At 57.3% G+C, this 21,685-nt stretch overlaps 2 protein-coding genes across 2 annotated transcripts; both read left to right on the top strand.

Annotated features, from left to right (window-relative positions):
• Positions 1–819: 819 nt before the first annotated feature.
• LOC119108360 (myb-like protein AA) lies at positions 820–11,446 on the top strand. Its single transcript, XM_037231936.1, has 4 exons — positions 820–1,159; positions 9,351–10,559; positions 10,746–10,839; positions 11,435–11,446. The coding sequence occupies exons 2-4, from the start codon at positions 9,358–9,360 to the stop codon at positions 11,444–11,446; spliced, it is 1,308 nt and encodes a 435-aa protein (XP_037087831.1). The 5' UTR covers positions 820–1,159; positions 9,351–9,357.
• Positions 11,447–15,456: 4,010 nt separating this feature from the next.
• LOC119108580 (protein inscuteable homolog) lies at positions 15,457–20,617 on the top strand. The gene is made up of 5 exons (XM_037232170.1): positions 15,457–15,577; positions 15,999–16,287; positions 16,687–16,923; positions 19,808–19,979; positions 20,292–20,617. Exons 1-5 carry the CDS (start codon positions 15,474–15,476, stop codon positions 20,519–20,521), a joined length of 1,032 nt encoding a protein of 343 aa, XP_037088065.1. The 5' UTR covers positions 15,457–15,473; the 3' UTR covers positions 20,522–20,617.
• Positions 20,618–21,685: the final 1,068 nt, after the last annotated feature.

Raw genomic sequence — 21,685 nt, forward strand, 5'->3', positions numbered from 1 at the left:
GGCCACTTGGAAGGCGATTAGTCTCAATGGTGAGAAGAAGCAAGAGGAGCTTCCCTTCTCTCGGCTGATGATCCGGGGCAATGATCTCAGTAACTGCCAACGACCATTAGAAGACATTGCCGTCATCGGTCCTATACAACATAATATGACTGCTCCTGGCTCTGTACTATATTGGATATCTACACCCTCTCCTCTGCAAGACTTTTGTAGCATCTGAAAGTACTTTGTTGACTAATAAGCACAGACATGTTCTCTGTGCGTTGTTCATTTGTAACGTCTTGCCCAAGAAATTGATACGATCGGTCACAGGGAGTCAGATATGGGCTTGTACAATCCCCCGTGTAGGCCGTGCTCATCCTCGGTATATTAGTAATATGGGCTGGGCGCAAACTGCGTACATCATTTTCATTAGTGCATTGCTGAGAAACACTTGGCCTGCACAGCAGTGACCCCGACGCACACACGACTGAAGCTCTCGGTTTGTAGGCACGCAAGCTATGCAGGGCGAGCGCGCGACCCGCCCCGAGCGTTTCGTGCGTGCGGGCTACACCGGCGCCGAGCAGCTGACGCAGGCTGCATTACCGTCACGGGATCGATCGGCCCGGCCGCCCGCATTGCCGGCGGTTGTGTGCTGCGGGGATATGAGGGGGGCGAGGCGCACCAGCCGGGGAGCGGGCCCGGGAGTCATGCTGGCCGGCTGTCGCGGGACGCCCAACGGCCGGCCGGCGTTTAAAGGCCGGCGGGCCAGGTGCAGCCGGACGAGTAACCACTACACGGCGGGGCGGGGGACGCCGACACGGGGGGCCGGTCGCGGCACGTGCCACCGGGCACCAGTTGATTAGCTGCTCCCGACGTGGCAGCGGCGCCGCTCCTGCTCGCTGCCCGACCTAGAGAAAGCGCTCGACGGCGATCGGCGAGAGAGCCCCGCGGGGAGCGTGGCTTTAGTGGACTTTGCGGTGCGGCTGACGGCTGCGTGACGTGGAAAGCGAGCCGGCAGACGACAGCAGCGTGGGAAGAGAGGGAGAGACGTGTCAGCACAAGGCGGCGGACGCCGGGTCGCCCGCAGGGCAGAAGCGTGTTGCCTCGGCGGACAGTGCTGTTTCGACACACGCCACTGTGGCGCGCTAATAGACGGGGGCTTACAGGCAAGGCATTCCAGGTGAGTCATTAATCACTTTGCTGCCCGCAAAACGCTGGTGTCACGGTTAATAGACAAGTGTAATTCCCTCGCGAGCACGTGCACAAGATGGATTATATCCGGCGCGAAATATGCCGTTCATTAGTTTTATCAATGATCGCTGCGACCCCGAAGACGCCCCAGCTTTTGTGTCGCAATATTCGGGTGCAAGTGATATTGCAACTCACGACAGCCCCATATCTTGCAATTATTGTCGCATTTTTCATTCATGACTTTTCAAGCACCAGTTTCATTAGTCTGGCGGGGGCCTCTTCTACCCTTATGAAAAGCCTTCTTTTAGGCAGCGACAAAACAAGTATTTCGGAGTCCGACGACGAAATTCGGGCCAGGCTAATGTACAAATGAAGCTTTTATCTTGTGTTATTACATACAGATCAATTTGATGTTGGGAACGTGACTTCAATGGAGTTGTAACACGCGTATTGGTATGTTATACAAACGACAACAATGATATGGTTGCGTCATGCAGTTATCACTGACGCCAAGTCAAAGGGCCCCGACTCATCGAACCACAAACACGTGTTCGCTCCCAAACGTCAACAAGGAAACGGCCCGGCAGCCTTGATAAGAGACTGTTAAACCTTCACGCCAATGTGATCAACTTCAGAGGCGCACATAATCGCACACCGGTGGCGGCATTGACATAACACGCGCGTGCTCTGATTAGCCGAAGGGCGGGCCTTGACCCAGGATCCGGTGGAAGTGCCACTCATCAAATGCCCAGGAAAGGAAGCAGGTTGGATGCAGAGGACGTGCTCTGCATGCGTGGTAACGTTCAGGGGTCAAAGCGACTCTGCCAAGGCAAGCCAGGTCGGGGCGTTACCGATGGCGCTAAGCGGCCTGAAAGGTCGGTCCCAGCTGCTAAAAGCTGAGGCTTGCGAGGCTTGTTTCGCAACCTCGGCCGCTTGGACGCGTGCCGGATTCCAATCAAAACGTGACGCGAACGCTGATAGCGTTCTGCCGAATTGTTCACTTGGCAGTTACGGTCGCCGAACAACACCTGGTAGCCTAAACATGTCTAACATCTAGAAGTTATAACCTGTAGAGCGTCGTCCACCGACAGTTTTCTCCCACTGGCCGCCCCACCGTCATTACACACAAATCCCCATGCTCCATGATCGGCGCCGCGAACGCCGAACAGTCCGCGGCCATCGCGCGCTGGGCATCCTCGCCTGCCCACGGAGACAATAAACTCCGTCTCCGATATCGCCCGTCTCCTTCGGCGAGGAGCCGCCTGACGGCCATCGACCCGCACCGCGTGGCCCGTGCGCCCCTCAACGGGACCCATTGAGACGGACCGCCCCGTGGGAGCCCGGGTGTCCCATAGCTTGGGGGGGGGGGGACGCACCGAGCACGCGCGGGCGCCGCAGTTGGTGCAGGGTTCGCATGGGGAGAGCACGTGAGGACCCGGCACCAGGTGAGAGGCGGACCTGCGAGCGACTTCGGGGATCTGTGCTGGTGGCTGGGATATATATATATATATATATATATATATATATATATACACATATATATATATATATATGTGTGTGTGTGTGTGTGTGTGTGTGTGTGATGCTTGCATATGTAGTTTCAAACATGCGAAAGATGAGCATCAGTAAATTTTTGCAAAAATACGTGCATGGCAACACTATTAATGCACTCTATGCGAACTAATGTACCGCCGAATAGGCGCAACCAGCACTATGCTGTTATCATTGATCGCTAACGAAAGTGGACGGTTTAAAACACTGGTGACCGGCACAGTTTCTAGTTCCCATCCGCAAAGCGCAATCAGCTCTCACGGAACACGGGGGCAGCAGCGCTGTTGCCAGAACTTGCACACGTCATGCCCGATTCCGATCGCCACATGCAACGAACGATCAGTACGAAGGCTTCGGGGCTGATGCAGTAGTGCACGGGACGTAGCAGTAGCGTGACTAGGCGGCCGTGATGTCGACAGGGCCTGCAGGCGCGTTGTTATCGCCCGGGAGGCTTTCCGAGGAGTGGAGTACGTCTGACGAACCCTTTCACTGAATGCCGAAAAGGCAGAGCGGTCGCTGACGCTGGCACAGCTGAGTTGGCCGATTTGTCGCTTGACCTGTTCAGATATTGTGAAGTCGGCGTAATTGGAGAGGCGGGGGGGGGGGAGGGGGTCACTGGGACGATCGTGAACCAGGTTTCCAAATCTGTGGATGTCATTGGGAGCACGGGAGGTCGTCCGCTTTGCTATCACATCTATAGGCTCCAACGAGCGGCAGAGCCTCGAGTCGATGCTTCAACGCATGTCCCTTCTCGCCATGCGTCGTCACCTTTGGCGTGAGGATCCCCCGTGTCAACCACTCATCGGTCTAGGCCGCAGGCTTTGGAGAAACGACCAAACCGGCGCCCAAGCGGCCTTCAAGTCCCCCAGATACTTGGACGCCAGCTGAGTATCTGCGCCGAGTGCTAATGATGCCTTAGGAGGATAAGTCCTGCCGAAAAAATGATTATTGACTTAAGCGAGCCCAAAGTTCTGGGATCATCTTCTAATTTATCCGTTATTTTTGTCTTCCTTTTACTTTTTCGTGTGCATTTGCAGCTATTCCATCTTAACGATGTAATAATTCTGCCAAGTGATGGCCTTGGCATGGGCCCTATGGCAGGCAGCCAGGTGGAAGCAGTCTTCTCATAACAGTTGTTAAGTCCATGTCGTTACGTAGAAAATGGAGCGCAGAAGAGGCACTGCTTCAGTTGTTCGAGATTTGCTGAGGTTAAAAAGCTGTTGTTATTTTTAACTTTGTGTTGAAATTTTTGCGTGCAAAATATTTGCTTTAAAAATAGAAATACCTATTTGAATAAGAGCGGGGCCATCCCCTTTAACCACTCCTCGAATATTGCGTTCTGAAGGCTGATGACAAAGCTTGCACTGTCCACCTTCACCTTGGTATTGGTCATGGATGTTCACTGTCTGCGGGCATGTCTTCTGCATGTAATATTTCTCTAGCGATTTGCGGTCACGCGGTTAGCTATAGAACCAGCAAACTAACAGCACATCTACGTGCTAAGAATGCCTCCGTGATGAGGACTTGGTCACGACGTGCCCGTAACCGTTACGACCTGGTCATGCACTACACGACCGTCGCCAAACTGTCACCAGCGCTTCCGCGGTCACCACCCAAGCAGCTTTTGGAGCCACCTCAGCGGTAAGCGCTTGTCACGATCAACGACGGGTAGAGCGCACTTTGAACTTCATTACACAGTAGAGTGTAATGATAATAATAAATGCTGCGGGTTATCTAGGGAGAGGGGGGGGGTCACACCTGCCTCCCTCCCCTCCCCCCAACTGGGCTCTCGGGCTCACCGGTCGGCGCGCGCTAGGCATTCCGTCCATCTGGAAAGTAAACAGGGTGTCAGCGCGGTGCGCCAGGCACAGAGCCGGCCGTTGGGTGCCATTGTTCCGACCCCGCCACTCACAAAGGCCATCGACGGCAGATTGGAGCGCTTTGATGCCGGCCGGCGGAGGGCGGCATTTAAACCGAACAAACATCTGTTCAGGCTGGCCCGGCCGGCCGCCGTGCCGGCTGCGTCTCCTTGCCGACCTGCGCCCACCCGTGGCTTATTAAAAGGCTCCCGAACCCGTTCGACAGTCAATAGTCCAGGCATGGCGGCTCGGGGTGAATGGAAGCTCGTGCTGTCCGCGCGGCTGAGCTATAGGCCCAGCACTGGCGGGGACAATGTGGAGCCTTTGTGCGTCTGGGGCAGGTTTGTGGAGAAAATTGCGGGGATACGAACCGTACCTTTCTGGAATCGGGTCCAACACTGGCCATTCTATGATTGCTGTTAGGGACTAATGCGCTGGAAGCCTTAATGCGTAAGGGAAGCCTGCTCTGAGCTGCCGTTTTGTCAGATGCTATTTGAACGGGAGCTCTGCCAGCGCTTTCCGATCATGGTTGACATGGTATGGAAAAATTCAGTACAAAAAGGCGTTATTTAGAACTATACTTAATAAATGGAATAGATGATAGCATTACAGCCCGTGAGTTCTCGTACTTGTTCATCACCTATCGGCGGGCCCCTTAGAATTGTATGTTCAGCGTGCTTACACCGAAATAAAGTGACGTAATTAAGCGATTTTTTTTTGTTTGTGCCCATTCCTTTTGTGAGCTCCGCCCATGGACAAATTGGTGACCCACATAAGAGAAAAGGTATTTATTGGAAAAAGTGCCATGAAGGCCCAGCCCTGGCGGCCTCGACTTAGATCCAGGCCGGAGCAGGAACAGCCGGCAGCCACCCGTTTACAGCTTTACAGCCGGCTCCAACACACCAGCATGTGTGCGGTACCAGTGTCGTAATGGCCGCCGGGTCGTAAAGGCTGCCGGCGCCACCCTGACCGCATCTGGGGGCCCATTACGGCTCGATTCTGGGAGCGGCGCGAGGCGGCCGGGCCGCGGCCGTGCGCTCGTTTGTCCGGCCGATCGGGCCTCATTAGACCGGTCTGTCCGGCGGCTGTAACGACCTTCTGGGACGCGGCGTCGGAGGACGCCGACCCGCCCCGCCGGTCGGGCGTCGCGCCCCGACGTAGATGGTCGGGCCACCCGGCTCAAATCGTTTGATTGCAAACGGATGGTGTTCGCTCGAAGGCGGCCAGCCGTTGGATGGTAGGGTCAGCGCTGTGCCGGTGTGTGATGGCTTACTTTATCGGCGCCCCGCGTCGGCGTGATGGCGGTGCGCCCAGTTGGCGGGTTTTGAACATCTGGCGTGAGATCGGTCAGCTCGGCGTGCTGTACGAGCGGGAGCGAAGTTCCGCGGGGAGTGATTAAGTCGGCCACACGCTGAGAACGCCAGACGCCATTCTCTGGGGGGGGGGGGGGGGGCCTGTCAAGGTCAGTTTCCATTTCGTTGACCGACAACTGAGGTCATCATCCACAGTGAGGTGACTGAATCGCAGTCGAGCATTATTCCTGTCTTGACCCCGAACTCAGTTGATCGGCGGCGAATCTGAAGTGTGAATCCCACCGCATCCTCACCTGTTCACAGCCCTAGCCATGGGCCGTGTGACGGTCACGAGCCCTCCTGACCCGCTCATGGCGCCCGGCTGCCGCTGCGGCGGGCGTGAACGACGTTGCGCCATGTCGCCACGCGCATCACGCAACTGACCTGCGGCGGGAACGAGACAAATGCGACGCGTGAGTCGAACACTGACGCAATCCGCGCCGCGGGAGAAACGCACCGGTCGTCTTCGATCTCGTTTCGTTTCTTCAGCTGCTGCACTTTACCCCGAGAAAGCAGTGAAGGCAGAAGAGCAGCGCGGCCGTAGTGAGTGCGCAGCGCGACAGGCGACAGGCTGGAGACGGGCGCCGCCGCTCCCTATCTTCTCCGCGCGTGCTAATGCGCGTATGGCGTGACGCCGGCGTGACCGGTGGCGTGACGCTCAGGACTTGAATATGGGCTTGCCGGACAGTCACGCCATGCGGGCGTAAACAGACACAACACCTGGAGGGCGCAGACGGCAGAGTGCTTGAAGCCGGATGGTATCTCCTCAAACAGGTCGTGGCATGGCTATCGCCCCGCCAGCGTGCACGACGTTTGGAACGACTCTTGTCTGTCAAGCCCATGTAGACTTTGAACGATAAGTTTCCGTGCAGCGTTAAAGTTTAGCTGCATTAGTGTCACTATTACAAATGGGCAGAACAGAATTATGGGTTTGAAATTGATAGCACACATTCCGCCTGCGATTACAGCGGCGTGGAAGAATTGCTACCGCTTTGGCCACGAAACCCAACCTGAATAGAGCGCCTTGAAAAACGCATGGTATCTAGCTATGCGCCAATCGAATTGATGGCTCAATCAGATGAAATATCGCTGAAAAATACCGCTTCGACCCCCGGTTAGCCAAACACAAATTTTCGAGCCATCTGAGTGTCACCAGTCATCAGTCAATGTTAACGCCCGCTTCTAACGATTTATCTAGGCGGCAGGTCGACCCTGGGATTCGCTCTCAGACGATTCCGAAATTCACTGACTGCCGCCACGGACGGAGGGGCGGCCCGGACTCGTCCTTCCAGCAGCTCCCGTGTGCCCAGGTTATGAATTAGACGAGAGGACACCTGCTAACACCACAAGTTTTAGGATCCCGTGAAAAATATCGTCAGGTGGTTACAGCTGTGGCGGCTGCCTGAAACGCCCTGCGACTTAAGTCTTTCGGCCGCTAATCCGACAGAGAAGGGCTCTCTCACCATTCGTGGAAGACGGCCGTGCGTCAGTTGAGACCGCACTCACTTTATCCTGGGTAGACTTTCCTGCAGGCCAGGATGAACGCAAATTTGGCAGCGGGTAGCCGGATGCAGCAAACGCAGCGTATTTCAGCGTATTTCTGCCCCGTGGCCTAGCAGAAAGACGTCGGTAATGGAACCGTTGCCAGTTCCCTTCCAACCTCCGTATCTGGACCGACTTCCCCTCGCTTTGCTCCGGGCCGCCCTTGCCCCCCACAGGCTTAGCTGTGGCTTCGGTTCCCCGGTCCTACAGCGTCAGCCAGGTCAGTACCCTTGCCCCTCGCCGGCAGAGCTGTGGCGTCGGTTCCCTGGTTCCACATCGTCAGCCAGCTCAGCGCCCTTGCCCCTTGTTGGCAGAGCTGTGGCGTCGGTTCCCCGGTCCCACGGCGTCAGCCGGCTCGGCGCTCTGAGAGCCGGCGCTGGCGAGAAGCGAGGCTGCTGGCGCGCGCCGGCGGCCGTGGCTCGGCTAATCTAGCAGTCGGCGGCCAGAGCCCGGTGGCCGCTATCGCGAGACGGCATCGGCTCCTGCGAAGCAGCTGCACGTGCGCAGGCCGGCCACAACCCGAGCGGTGGTCCGGTGCTGACGAGGCGTTCCGGTGCTGACGAGGCGTTCCGGCGCTGGTCCATCACCGATCGGTGGCTCCGAGGATGGGAAAACCCCTCTTGGCCTGGCAGGGTCACGCGAGCGCGACCGGCCTGAGAGTTTTGGTGTGGTGAAGTCTGTATTCGCAGCGACTGCAGGCGTTTGGCGGTAAGAGATAGAAGCTTGAATTGTCGTTGACCTAAGCACCGCAGTAAGCGAGCAGGTGAGGATAGTATCCTGGCAAAGACGCTTAAGAGGGCAGGAAGGCAAAGGCTGCTGGCCACCAAATGTGGCCGGATTACAGGCGCCCAGGAGTCGTCTGAGTCCCTGGCAGGACGGGCTCACACTCTGCCACCGAAACTGGCCGGGGTCCAATACGCACGTCAGCGATATGAGGCCAGCGAAATATGCCGGTACAGGATATTAACCCATGCTCCAGGAATTCTGATACGGAAACCGAATAACCCTCTCAGCTCTTTATCTCGTTTTTTTTACCGTGACACTGCAACATGTTTTACGCCCTGCTGTCGTGTTGCTCGGCAGACCGGCCCGACAACGATAAGCATTACGTTCCACCAGTCCTCGTACAGCAGCCATACACAGAATTTCCTGCATGTTGCAACCGACAGACAAGCGACTGCTGGCTGCTGCGACTGATGGCATTAAGATAGGACGCAAATGTGTCGGACTGTCGCGATGATGCCTTGATAATACTCTATTGTTCGAATCCGGCGTCAATTTAACAGGTTAATGAGACTCAGGTAGTTTTTCTGGCGGATGCTTTTGGAACCGGCCTGAGGAGCGGGCACTGAAAAGTCGATGTCAGTTTGGAACAGATCGCCCCCGCGCGCTCACTTGCTGGCTTAGACAGTAGGCAGCCTGCGGCGCGTGCCTGCACTGAAGTCCGTTGCGCAAAAATGTCTAATGTTTGCAAATGATTGAAAAGAAAGGACGACCGTTGTTGTGTCTACTTTGAATATGGCAATTCATTCTTTTAAATTTGATCTACAGCCCTAGAAATTCCATAAACCTGCGATAATCACACAAGTTAAGCAAAGAATAGCAGCCATGTTTACATAATGTTTTATGTCATACGTGCACATCTTTCGAGACCAACCACCTTCGCCCCTCTGGTGACTTGGGGCTGAATTTGGGCGTTCTTTCTATCTTTCTGGACCGTTTACTTTCTGGACAGGAGCGCTGCAAGGCCGTCCTCTGTCTCAGGTGGTTTGCTGTTTTCTTGCGGTTTCCGTGATTGCCTGGCGGCCGACTAACTGTTCATGCTATGGCCTGCGGTGGGCGCTGTGTTGACCCGCCGCGCTCCCGTCCGTTGCAGGGCCACGATGAGCGCGGTGCGCCCCAGTCCGCTGAACGGCAGCCGCCTGCGTGAGGCTGTCCGCCAAGGTGCCGTCCTGAGTCCGCCTCTGACGCCCGTTTTCGCCGACATCGGCGCCGCGCCTCGCAGGGGTGGAGTCAGCCCCAGAGCCGGGGTGGGCCGCCGGTTCGCCTCGGACACGTGTCTGGCCGTGCTGCCGAACCGCGCGCCCGTGTACAGGCACCCGCTGAGCGCCGCGCCACCGCAGCCGCTGATCTCACCGCAGCAGCAGGCGCGTCGTCAGCAGCAGCAGCAGCAGCAGCAGCAGCAACAGCAGCAGCAGCAGCAGCAGCAGCAGCAACAGCAGCAGCCGCGTGGAACTAGACGCAGGCTGTTTGACGTCAGAGACAGCGGTCAAGAGCTGGAACTGGCAGCCAACGCGTCCAAGATGAACTCCACGGAGGCGGAGAAGAACCTGTGGAAGCCGCACGTCGGTGTTAGCGAGGCCGCGGAGAAATGTTTCCCGAAGAGCAACAGCACCACGACGTGTGGTATAGAAAACGTGCGGGCGTACAGTAGTAAAGGTATTGACTTCTTCTGCCGCGTGCAGAACCTCGAGCAAAAGAGTCTCCTCGAATGCAACGCCGACTACAAGCCGGACGCGCGCAACAAGCTGCTGGGCTCGCCCACCAGCCAGCGGAGTCAAGACTCTGGCTTCTCCGACTCGGGCGAGTCCAACTATGACTCCCAGAGCGACGACCACAAGCGTGAGCGGCGCGTTCGCTTCGAGAAGCGGTCGTTCGCGCGGACTCTCTCCAAGATTATGCGCGGCGCCAGCGCGTCGGGTCGCGCGGCGAAGTGCGCGAGCGCGACCCCCCTGGCGACGCCCGCCGGCCCGCCGGCGAGCCAGGAGTCCTCGACGCTCCCCCGACCGCGGCCGCGGGCCGGCCACACGCCCAAATCGTCGCGCTTCTCGCACTCCAGCCTGCAGGTGGTGGAGGAGTACAAGCGGCTGGGCGCCGTCTCCGCCAGTTGCCAGGACCTGGCGCTGGCTGGCCGCGCCGGCCCGCTCACCTCCAGCCCCGTGCGCGCCGACCACGTGCTCGAGTGCTCGGCCATCGAGCGCGAGCTGGACTCGATCCTCGAGCGCGCCGAGCTACCCGACACGCAGCACGTGACCGTCCGGCCACGGCCCTCGCTCAACGACACCACCATCGACTTTTCGCCGCGGTCGCCGCCGGACGCGGCGGCGGTGCGCTCGGCCAGCGCCGCGACGCTGCGCCCGGGCGCGCCCGAGAGCGGCTCGGTGACGCTGCGCGCCGGCGGCCGGCAGCGGCAGCTGCAGCGGCGCTGGTCCCAGCTGGCGCCGACGGCCGGCGCCGCCACGCTGCCGCGCCGACCGCGATCCGTCTGGAGCCTGCAGGCGGCAGCCGACCTGCAGGCGCGCCGCTTCTGCAGTCTGCCCCGCGAGCAGGCGGCCCGGCCCGACCCCACCATCCGGATCGACGACGTCAGGTCAGTGGCCGTCAGGTCAGGCGGGGTCGGCGCGGGGTTAGACGCGCCAGCCCGGTGATGCCCTAACACTGTGTGGCCGAGTTTGGTCAGGGAAGGTATGTGGGTAGCTTCGTTAGAAGACGTCAGAGAGGGCTGCTCCTTATAACGAAGGCGGGTTAACATGCGATTCTACTTAGCCAACATGCTTTTTGTCAACTGCAGTCATGAGGCTTAAAACATTACATTCGTAAAACAGAGGTCATCTAAGATCTGTCGGGGGAACGCGAGGACTTGAAGGTGATCAAGAACCATCACCGTCCTGTTTTGGGGCAGGTCATCATGTTCTCCAGGCTCACTTTCTTGGATGGAACAAAAGCTAACAAAAGATTGTACACAACGCACAACTACGGCCTCTGACAGGCCCGGGCCTATTGTCCATAACTTAACCAACAATCAATCAATCGTTAACAAACTGCGGCGTACCATGCTGTTCACACAGAATTTGTGAGGCAATCGGCCCCAACTATAATCGCCTCCCCGTAAAACCGGCATCACCACAGGGAGATAACCGCTCGTTGCGCAACCCCGGCCCCCTCCCCTCGCTCCGCCAGGCCCCCACCTAGCCGCATTACTGATGCCGCGCACGGGGACGCGTCGCCTAGCTGCTCACCTGCCGGCGGATGGCGTTATGTGGCGGTCAGCATGCGGTCACGACGCTATCGCCGCGCGGGCGTATCTCGGTCACGACTCGACCGGACCGCGGTTAGGGTACAGCTGAGTCGCCGCCTAAATGCGACTGCGGGACGCGGGCAGGACGTCCGCAGGGCGCAGTTAGGACATGGCCCGGACGCCGCCCGGACCAGATCGGTCTGGACTACGGACGTCACCAGTCTCGGGCCTGGATTACAGCGCGTTCAAGGGTCCGGGCGCATTCAGGACACGCTGCGATTGGGACCCGGACTCGATCAGGACTGGACCAGAACTGGATTAGGACCCGACCAGGACTCGATCAGGAGCCGACCAGGGCTCGATTAGGACCCGATCAGGACCCGATAAGGACCCGATCAGAACCCGACCAGGAGGCGACCGAGCCGTTATCGGTTCACGTGATTACAGAGCGGGCGCTCAAGTCGCCTACAGACAGCAGTCGGGTCTCGACTGCACCGTGATTAAACTCCGCGGCGGGGCTCTGCATGGAGCTCGCCCGCGTGCGCCGCGGACTGCGGTCAGTCAGGACCGGATCGGACTGTGCCCAGCTCGCTACCGTCCCGCGGCGGGGACGCATCCGCGGCCGGCGTCCGGTCATCAGTCATCGACGGCGCCAAGGCCGCGGCCGGCCGTCTGTCGGCGCCCCGGCGGCCGAGATCGATGGCGGGAGCCGGCCGCTGTCGTGTCTCCACCTGGCCCCCGGCGGCGGCGCGGCGGGAGGGTGGAGGCGTACGCACCGGGGCTCTGAACCGGACGACCCGCGCCGAGGTGGGACAGAGACGTCCCTGGAGTGGGTGTAACGCTCCAGTCCGGAGGTCGTCTTCGAATCGGGTGACCAGGTTCGGGGAAGGGGAGAGGTGTCTCTAGACTTGGTGACATTCACCGAGATGGACGTGATGCACACCCCTGGATAACTCGCGATCGCAGTGAGTTGTGTCTTAAGTCCGGGAATCCACGTGCTTGGATAACAGATGTGAATGTGGAATGAGTATCCCACATCGGGAGAACCCCCTGATAGATGGCAGTTAGATCTCACATTCGGGAAACCCATATGCTTCTAAGAGGCAGGTGTCCCCGAACTAGATGGCATGCGCAGGAGAGGGAGATGTCCCAAAACTTGAGTTAGACTTGATGGCATCCGCCCTTCTCTCATCGCTCACGCTTCGTCCTAAAATCTCGCGACGCTACGTCGATCCGAGGCGAGGTTCACGGCACAAACTGTAAGTGGGCTTAAGTGACCCCTGTGCTCGACCGAGTGTTAAGCACACGCCCCTAAGAGGGTCCTTGGGCGGGAGAGGTCTAAAGATAGGTCTCCGCTGGGAACTTCCATGTGCATGCAGTATTATCTCACCTCGTCACTATCCCTTCATCCCTAAAATGGTCACGAAGAGGCGAAGGGGCTATAATCCCAATCAAACCAAGACGCATTGGAAACCAACTGATACGAATATCTGCCTCAGTATTGGTAACACGTGCTGAGGTTCAGGAGGTGTCCCTGGCCTGGGGGACCTGTGGAATCTGTGGCCTGGGTGAGACTGACATCGCTGGACGGATGACCCGTGCTGGTGATGGGGTTTAAGTAACTCAAGCTCGGGCAGCGCGCGCCAAAACAGAAGTGCCCGTGGATTGGGACCCCGCTGAGCACGGGAGTGTCTCCTTCAGTGTTGTCGGCTGATGTCTGTGGGGGAGATGCCATACGAGATGGAGTGGTATGCTAAGCATCGATATCACGCTGGGTGTGTTGTCTCTGCGGGAGACACGCATTTATAGGCGAGACCACAATGCGTAATACGCCAAATTCGACAGACAGCCTTGTGGACGATTGGCACTGGAATTCCGAGCCCGGGATTTGCGGGGGTTTTGGAAAATTCGCGGTCTAACTTCGCGTCGACCGAATTTGGGCAGCAGTAATTCGGCATGCGTACACCCGCTGCGAGATCGCTCTGGCGACCCAGAGGCTAATGACAGTTTGATGCCGGCTCTGTCGATTACCACAATCTATCACCGACCAGATGACCGTGACCAGGCTTGGAGCAATGCAGACACGTCAGCCCCATAGCCAATAGACTCTCGTGTCGTGACCGTGAACTGTGTCCAGGGACCGATAATGCGGCACGCGCGGGTGTGATGGCGGCTGTGAAAAGCTGATGGTGTGGCACGCGGCGGCTATTTCTTTCGCCTGTTTCGGTAGCTACGCTCGGCCGCACTTCGGCATGGCGCTAACCGGCCACTGCCTCGCGTTATTTATAGATCAGAGATGATCGCGTTCATGAGAGCATTCCGTTTCCTAGCAGCACTCGCCGCACAGACCGCTACGGCGAGAGGAAAGCTCTGTCGGATGATCACTCCATTCAGCGGATCGTCCCCGCCCCGATTGGCGACGATCTCGGCACTTGCCCGATCACTATCCCGTGCCGCATCCGCGTCCACCCCCGATATAGGCAGCCGTGAGCAGTTTACGCCGGCCGCAGACGAGGAAAACGGCCACCTTGGGCTGATCCCCTCCGCATACCGCGCCCTCTCGCGTCCCGGATGTTTCCAGTCCGTGCGCGCGGCGAGCGTGCGCGCTGCGGCCCAATCAGAAGGCGCCGCTGACGCGACACCGGCCCGCGCACGCCCGTGCGGGCGTAGCCGCGTGCACGGCCCCGTCTGCCGGCGCACGCGCTTGGAGGCCGCACGCGGCCGGACGGGCGGCGGCGCGGCTTCGAGTAGCGGGACATGCAAGCGTGCTTCTCGTGAAGACGTTCGCCTGAAAGTGAAAAGGAAATTGCCGATTTGGGCCGCATGCTTGGTAGCAAGAGCGAGGCATTGGAAGGATTTGGCTGCCAGGCACATGATGCACAGGCCTTGAGTAAGTTAATGCTAGCTGGCCATTTTTCAAACACTAATATATGTACGCATGCATGCGCAGCGCAAGTAACATGCCACAGGCATTTGAAATTGTCCACTGTGGTTATGTTTCAAAGTGATGCGGCATGAGTCTGCCTGGGAATCGCCAGACCAAATGGCAACATTTTTAAACGTCTTTATTAGCGAGTCACTTCAATGTTATTCGCGTAGTTTCCGCGGAAAAGACATGTCTGTCTGAGTGGAACGTATCACCGTCACTGCATTAATCACGCAGAGAACGCTTGCTTTCGCATCCAGTTACCTTGAAAATCACCTTACGATATTGGTTGGCGTCAGAAAAGCGTATTCTTTTAGACAATGGGCGATTGGAGTTCCTCTTGTCCTTGATTGGCACAGTATACGGGAAACTGACGAAGGTGAAATGACATAAGTGGTGAACAAAACGTGTCTGGGCCTCTAAGGTCTCCGCCAATGGCTTAACTGATCAGGAAGTTTCCACGACTCTTAGTGCTGACCGCCAGCTAGCTAACAGGAATGGGCTGGTCTGACCGACAAATGCTTGGCTGGAAGCGGAGATCAGAGACAAGCACAGAACAACATGGCGGCACAGGATTATTCGTAGCTGGAATTAACAATTATCTCATGCTGTTGTATATGCTACATCAAGCAGTCATACATTCCACTGGGTAGTAAACCTTGTCACTGGTTCATGTAACACGTGTGCAGCGTTCAGCCGGGTGCTTTAGAGGTGGAAAGGTCAGCCATTTGACTCGCTCAGTCTGCCCTGCCCAGGTATCGCGACTAGAGCGCGATTGGCACCACATGACCTGGGATGACCTCACATGAATCATTTGATCTTGCACGACCTCACCTGACGTCACGTGGCCTAATTTGACTTAACTGATTGTTACGCGACCTCACCTGACGCTTGTAGCTTCCACTGGCCGGAGTGATCCCGGAGTGACCCCAGCTGACCTGACCTGACCCGTGGCGTGCAGGTCCCGTCAGTGCGCCACTGGCTGCAGGAGCAGTGCTGGGAGGTGGACGTCGAATGCATGAACACGCTGCAAGAGCAAGTCGGTCATCTCGGACATGTCGCACCTGCTCGCGCTGGCCGCGAGGAACGCGCGAACCAACATCCGGGACATTCAGGTCCGCGCCAAAACCGTCAGCCGGGACTTCGCCTCGCTCTTCTCGTGAGTTTACGAGTGTGTGCGCAGTGTGCAGATTGTGCAGGGTGGCACTCGTTTGTCCAGATAGACAGCAGTCGTGGATGTGATGGCTCCAACTTTTTAGTCACAGATGAGAAGTCTTTCGAATCTAGCGGTGTACATTGTGGTCATCAGCCAGTTCGAACCCGACTGGCGTTGTCTTCTCTGCATAAAGGATTTGTTGCATTTCATTCGCTCACCGTTGCGCCATTTCATCCTAACGGAGTGTGTTGTGTCGTTGAACTTGCCCACAAACTGTTGTATTGCCTCTCTGGCATATTGGACTCTAGTCGAGAGAACTATTGGAAACGTCATGGCGAACTAAACCGTAGTGGTTCGCCACGGCTTGCAGACACGAGAGCGAGGGATCAGAGTCGGTAACGCTTTCGTGTATACCTTTGCACAGTCGAATGGAGGAGCTGGACATCAAGGAGGTCCCTCGGATAGCGCAGACGGTCACCGAGGCGATCCAAAGCTTCGTGCGAGAGTACGTGATCTCGCATCCGGACGGTCAGGCCTCGCACGTGCAGAACCTCGACAAACTGCGCTCCCTGATGGAGAAGATGCTGGAGTACGTCAAGTCCTGCGGCCAGATGAACCGCACGTTCAAGGTCGACGATCTGGTGGAAGTGCTGGCCTCGCTAGCGCAGGCCTTCAACCACCTGGTCGATCTCATTCTCGGCGAAGAAGTTAAGGTGAGCAGCTGTGCTCCTCAATGAGGCTGGTGTGGCCACCTGACGTGCTGCCGCTGATCGTGACCGGGCATGGTGATGTCACCGGGGTGAGTTTGTTTGCCTGAGTTACGAGCGCTGACCGCGATATTTGAGCTCGGGCTGCAAATAATCCATTTGCTGCAAAATCATTCGAAAAGACGTGGGTAATGTTTTTTCTTCTCCTTTTTGCTGGGTTATCGCGTTCATCTGGCAAACGCTGTCTGCTCGATCAGTTTCCTGTTTTGAGCATAGCTTTACCGGTCACCGGCGTAGTTTTCCCAGTATTTCGCCGCGCGACGCGCCGTCTGCCGCCGAGGTCACCCGGTGACGTCAGACCGCGTGACGTCACTGCCGGCGGTGCTGACCGCGCGCCTGCGGCAGGTGATGCTGAGCTCGCTGTCGCCGGAGCGCGACGTGCTCTGCCTGAAGCTGGGCCTGCGCTCGCTGACCTCTGTCGGCCTGGACGGCGGCCGGCTGTGTCGCGTGCTGTGTGCGCACGGCGCCGTCTCGCGGCTGGTGGCGCTCGTCTCCGGCCGCCGCCGCCAGCTGCGGCCGCAGGCGCTGCGCGCGCTCGCCACCGTCTGCTGCGTCTCGCAGGGCATCAAGGCCTTCGAGAAGGTAAGCACCTGCCGCTGACGGTCGTTAGTTGACGAGAGGAGGCCCGATGTGGTGCTCGGTTGTTAGCGGCAACTGATTGTTTTTACGGTTGACATGACGACCTTCCCCCTCCCCACACCAAACAACGAGGTGTGTAAGGTCTTTGTTATCCCACCGAGGTCATATTGCCGCCCTGCATTGGCGGAATGTTTGGTGAAGAAGTGACGCTATGATATGTCGCTTCCGTCTTCTGGAATGAAAGATTTGTTTGCTCAGCACTTAGGTAAAAGCTTACCCGCTTAGCAAACATACTTCACCCGACTCCAAGCCCTCAGCTCGGCAGCTTGTTCGCTAATAGCTGGTCTTTCCACCCTTGATGGACACTTAATCATGAAACGAGTGAAATTTCTGCTCCTCTGACGAGAACCGACAGATCTTGTCAGCTCCATGGTATTCTGGTGCCGCCTGTCGGTCTGGAGCTCAAACAATTGAGCCGCTGATAGGAAGTCTCCGGCCATCCCAGATGCAACCATCGTTTAATCCCACGGATAGATATTACATAACAACCGGTCATTATTCTGACCCATTAGCAAGAGCAGTCTGCGTCCACACCTAATTTCTGGATTTGCCATGCATATCATGACTTAATGACCTCAGAAAACCCCGACGACATGTCTGTCATACCCCGTGAAAGGAACACCAGTTCGTCGACCAGTTCACACTTGCAAAATCTATTTCAAGCCGCGGGACCAATACACTGTCACACTCAGGATCTCAGCGGAGGGACCCACAGACCACCCCTGTCGGCCCAATCCACTTACAAGCCACCCCAGTCGGCCCGGTGTACCCAAAGGCCACCCTGGCCGGCCTGGTCCACCCACAGACCACTCGCGGTCGGCCCGACCCAGTCACAGACGACCCCGTCCGGTCCGATCCACCCATAGACTACCCCGGTCGGTCCGGTCGGCCCGGTCCACCCACCCACAGACCACCCTGGTCGGCCCGGTCCACCCACAGACTACCCCGGTGGGCCCGGTCCACCCACAGACCACCCCCGTCGGACCGATCCAGCCGAACACTAGCAGCTTGCCGCGTGCACCACCTGTCCGCGGAAGCCCCGATCCGTTGGCCGGCCTCAGAAGCAGCGGAGGTGCGTGACCCGCTGCACACGGGCGGCCGCTCTGCCGCCCTGCCGCGCCGGGCCGCGGGAGCAGTTGGGCCGCGTCTGGCCGCCTCAGTGGCTCCCCTGATTAGCTACCAGGATCTGGCGAGCACGCACGGCGGCCGGCGCTGGTCCGGCGCCGACCGCAGCCTCCCGAGTGGCTCGCCCGGCCGGCGGCCGCGCACGAACGGGCGCGTGATCCCCGTTTTTCCGACAGCAGGTATCCTTGCGAGGCTGGCCTGCATTCCCCGGTGTGTGGTTCTCACGTATGGCCACCACCTGCACCAGCGGCCGCGCTCGTGAATGGCCCAACGAGGGATGAGTAGCCTCGTGGTGGAGAGTGGACGCGTCAGTGGCACGTCAACAAAAACGGCGCCGCACGAACGGCCTCTAGGAAGGCCTTAACCACAGTTTTACCAGCCAGCGTGCACCTCGTTTGAGGCCGGGTCTTAGCCAGAGCCACTGAAGATTGAACGCCATACATGGCATGCTGGGGCGGGGTAATGCCTGCATTTCTGCCAGTATTTCAGCGATGTTAAATAATGTTTTGGTTATGGTGTTGGGCGACTTCATGTTGTAAACTGGGAGTTCTTTCTCTTCATTTCAGGGTGTTGGCTATGAACGTGCACTCATGAATATGGCTGCTGTGTTTATCCGATTGGTGAAGATTTAAAATCAACTTAACATCTCTTGATCTCCGCAAATAAAAATAAATTAATTTTCACTTTGATATTAACACTTACAATCTAACTTACCCTTAACTCATCCGCATGACTCACGCCATGCGATGCACCTGATTCGGCTACGAAAATAGCCATGGATAGTCCGTTATCATTTATTCATATAGTGATGCTAAAATTTCAAATGGTTAGGGCTCTACCTCCTCAATAGTCTAGAAAGTGACGCCGGTGTCGTGGAGCGATGACAGTAGTGGAGAACATCGGGTGCTAGTGTGTGCACCGAGAAATTTGGAACACATCTGACTATCTGCTGTAAGCTTGAGCATCTGTAATGCCATTGGATTGCTGCAAAGAGCTGCTGCAAGGAGCTCTTTACAGCTCCTGGAAAGCGCTACCTGTACAGGGGCTTTGCATCTTATGTAAATGCACTTACTGCGTTTACGGAAGCTCTTATCGTAGGCTGCGTGCGCTTGTGCCTGCGTCATAATAAGATAACTGAATGCACATCTGTTTTGGCGGCACCAATGGAAGCCGATATTTGCAGCATGGGTGTTAATCGTTCATGCAGCAGAGTGATGTGTCTTAGCAGCGGCCTCAATAGCCAGATGTTGTCGCCATGCGGTGAGCCAAGGTCTCATTTTGGGACTCGCCCACTGAAAGCCGGCTACAAGAATGCAAGCTGTGTATTTCTGAGATGGGCACAGGAACAGCTTCGGTTCGACTCCCTGGCGCGTTGTTCCTCACCGCCTGCCAGTGTTCGCGTGAGCAGTGTCGTGCCCTACCATTGGCCGCTGTTGCCCCACCATTGTCTGCGCTGTTGGACATAGTCCATGGCAGCACGCCGCCAAGACATGACGCAGGACAGGACAGGTCCATGAGGCCAGGCATGATCCGGCCCGTTGTGCCACCCCCTGACCGTTCAGTGATGGGGGCAGGCCTGTCGCGACGACCAGACACTCCCCATCGAGCACGGAGGCGTGATAACGCTTGGAGCGCGACCGGGCTGCGGCATGACCGCGACCGCGACACGTGACATGGCTGACCCCGTGACCTCCCCCGGCAGGCGGACGGTCTCCGGCTGGTGACCGGGATTTTGGCGGACCCCCGCTCCACCGAGGAGGAGCGCTCCGAGTGCGCCGGCGTCATCGCGCAGGTCACCTCGCCCTGGGTGGACAGCATCCACCACGTGCGCGGCATCAGCGACCACGTGGAGGACATCATACGCGAGCTGACTGGTGAGCACGCCGCGAGCACTGGCGAGCGACGGACCGAGCTCTGGGTTCCCTCGGGTGCGGATCGGCGTAGTCTCGCCACACCGTGACTGAGGGGAGCAAGATAGACAGGGCTGCATGGTCGGTCCGATCCACGTCTGATTAGGGTTCCACCGGTTGAACGAAGACCTGAGCAGCATGCTGCCGTTTCCCAGCTGTACGTGATGCTCTGACCAAGCGTGTTCGTGATGCTCTGACCAAGCGTGTTCGCTCGCACCATCGCGGCGGCTGAGCAGCGTGTCTGGACGAGCTCTGACCGGGGCGCCCGCACGCCAGGTCTGGCGGCGACCACCGACTCTGTGGAGACGCTGCTGCTGGCCTCGGCGGCGCTGGCCAACCTGACGTTCCTCAACATCGGCGCCGTCCGCCTCCTGCTGCACAACGGCGCCGCCAAGGTGCTGGTGCACGCCACGCGCAACGCCGACAACTGCTCCCTCTTCCTCAAGGATCAGGTGAGGTCGCGCGCCGTCGGACGCAGCGTCCTGTCCCTTAGGCGATGTGTGTAGCAAGGTTTCGTTTCCTCAGGTCGTGTAGCAATGTTGCAAAGACACACTCACGGGCTGACACGTAATACGGGAACTACAGCACAGCTCGCAGTCGGCGCACGATCAAGGTCGACGTCATGTGATACTTTTCCTCCGCTTTGCTGGCGGGCAATCGGCACAGAAATGCTGCATCACGTTGGTATGCTTCAAGGTTGCGAGCGGAAGGCAATGCAACACCTTTGTTGCGCTCGTGCGACAATTTTTGTCAGCCCTTCCCACATCCACGCCTTCCATCTGATTCAGTGTTGCGTCATGAGGAAAGTCTTTAAGGGCTGTTGTTTCAATGTCGTGCAAAACTGGGGAGACACTTGTCATGGGGTTTTCACGGTGACGTACCGTTGTCTTGCACAGTAATGCTATCACCGCAGCATGTCGCTGTGGTCATCATTCTTTAGGGTGTTTCATTCGAGTAGGTGACTAGGCAAAACGACTCGTCCTATTGGCAGCCGAAACCAAATGTTTCACTGGGTTTATATTCGCACAGTTGCTTTCGCGAAGTAAATATGCTAGGCTAGGCTTTCGCTATACTCCTCCCAGTTAAGTGTGGGGAGACAGTGGCAGGTGGCTACATATGACATATGCGACTCACTGCATATATGTGTACTGCACATAAATTGCCGACATAGGACATCAGAACGCGCATATCAAGGGTAACAAGGTTTCTTGGATAGTCGGCGTACAACGGCGTCCTTCGAAACAGCTGCATATAATGAATTTTACGCTCTTGGTCAGCCCCATCAATATCATGTCTGCTGGCGAGTCAACCAAGGGTTGCTACTTCTTTTAAAGCGGCGACGAGGTTACAGTAAATCAAGTTGAACATACCCAATGTCGCCCCGGATGTGTCGCTGACAGGCTTTATAAGCTCATGTCATGTGAGCCAGCCAAATGCATCATGCATTATTACATGACGTATTATGAAAATCTACCGGACATACATGCATTATCTGATGTGGTATCAGACCTGCGATTTCACGTTTAGGTAGCATAACGTGACTGTAAATTAGAATACAGAAATCATGCTCTACCGTTCTGCTCACAATATGATGGCGTACATCACACTCTGCTTCCCTGTGCCCAACGTCGTAACGGAAACCACGCGTTTGTCCCCGCACAACGTACAGC

The sequence above is a fragment of the Pollicipes pollicipes genome, unplaced genomic scaffold, assembly GCF_011947565.3.
Source record: "Pollicipes pollicipes isolate AB1234 unplaced genomic scaffold, Ppol_2.1 Scaffold_6686;HRSCAF=7923_pilon_pilon_pilon, whole genome shotgun sequence".
NCBI lineage: Eukaryota > Metazoa > Arthropoda > Thecostraca > Pollicipedomorpha > Pollicipedidae > Pollicipes > Pollicipes pollicipes.

What these genes read in the sequence shown, in the direction of transcription:
- LOC119108580 (XM_037232170.1), top strand. Translation starts at nt 15,474, where the DNA reads ATGTCGCACCTGCTCGCGCTGGCCGCGAGGAACGCGCGAACCAACATC. An exon ending in TTCTCGGCGAAGAAGTTAAG is followed by an intron (nt 16,288 to 16,686) that starts GTGAGCAGCTGT and finishes CGCCTGCGGCAG; the next exon opens with GTGATGCTGAGCTCGCTGTC. An exon ending in CATCATACGCGAGCTGACTG is followed by an intron (nt 19,980 to 20,291) that starts GTGAGCACGCCG and finishes CCCGCACGCCAG; the next exon opens with GTCTGGCGGCGACCACCGAC.
- LOC119108360 (XM_037231936.1), top strand. Translation starts at nt 9,358, where the DNA reads ATGAGCGCGGTGCGCCCCAGTCCGCTGAACGGCAGCCGCCTGCGTGAG. An exon ending in ACCATCGACTTTTCGCCGCG is followed by an intron (nt 10,560 to 10,745) that starts GTCGCCGCCGGA and finishes ATCCGTCTGGAG; the next exon opens with CCTGCAGGCGGCAGCCGACC.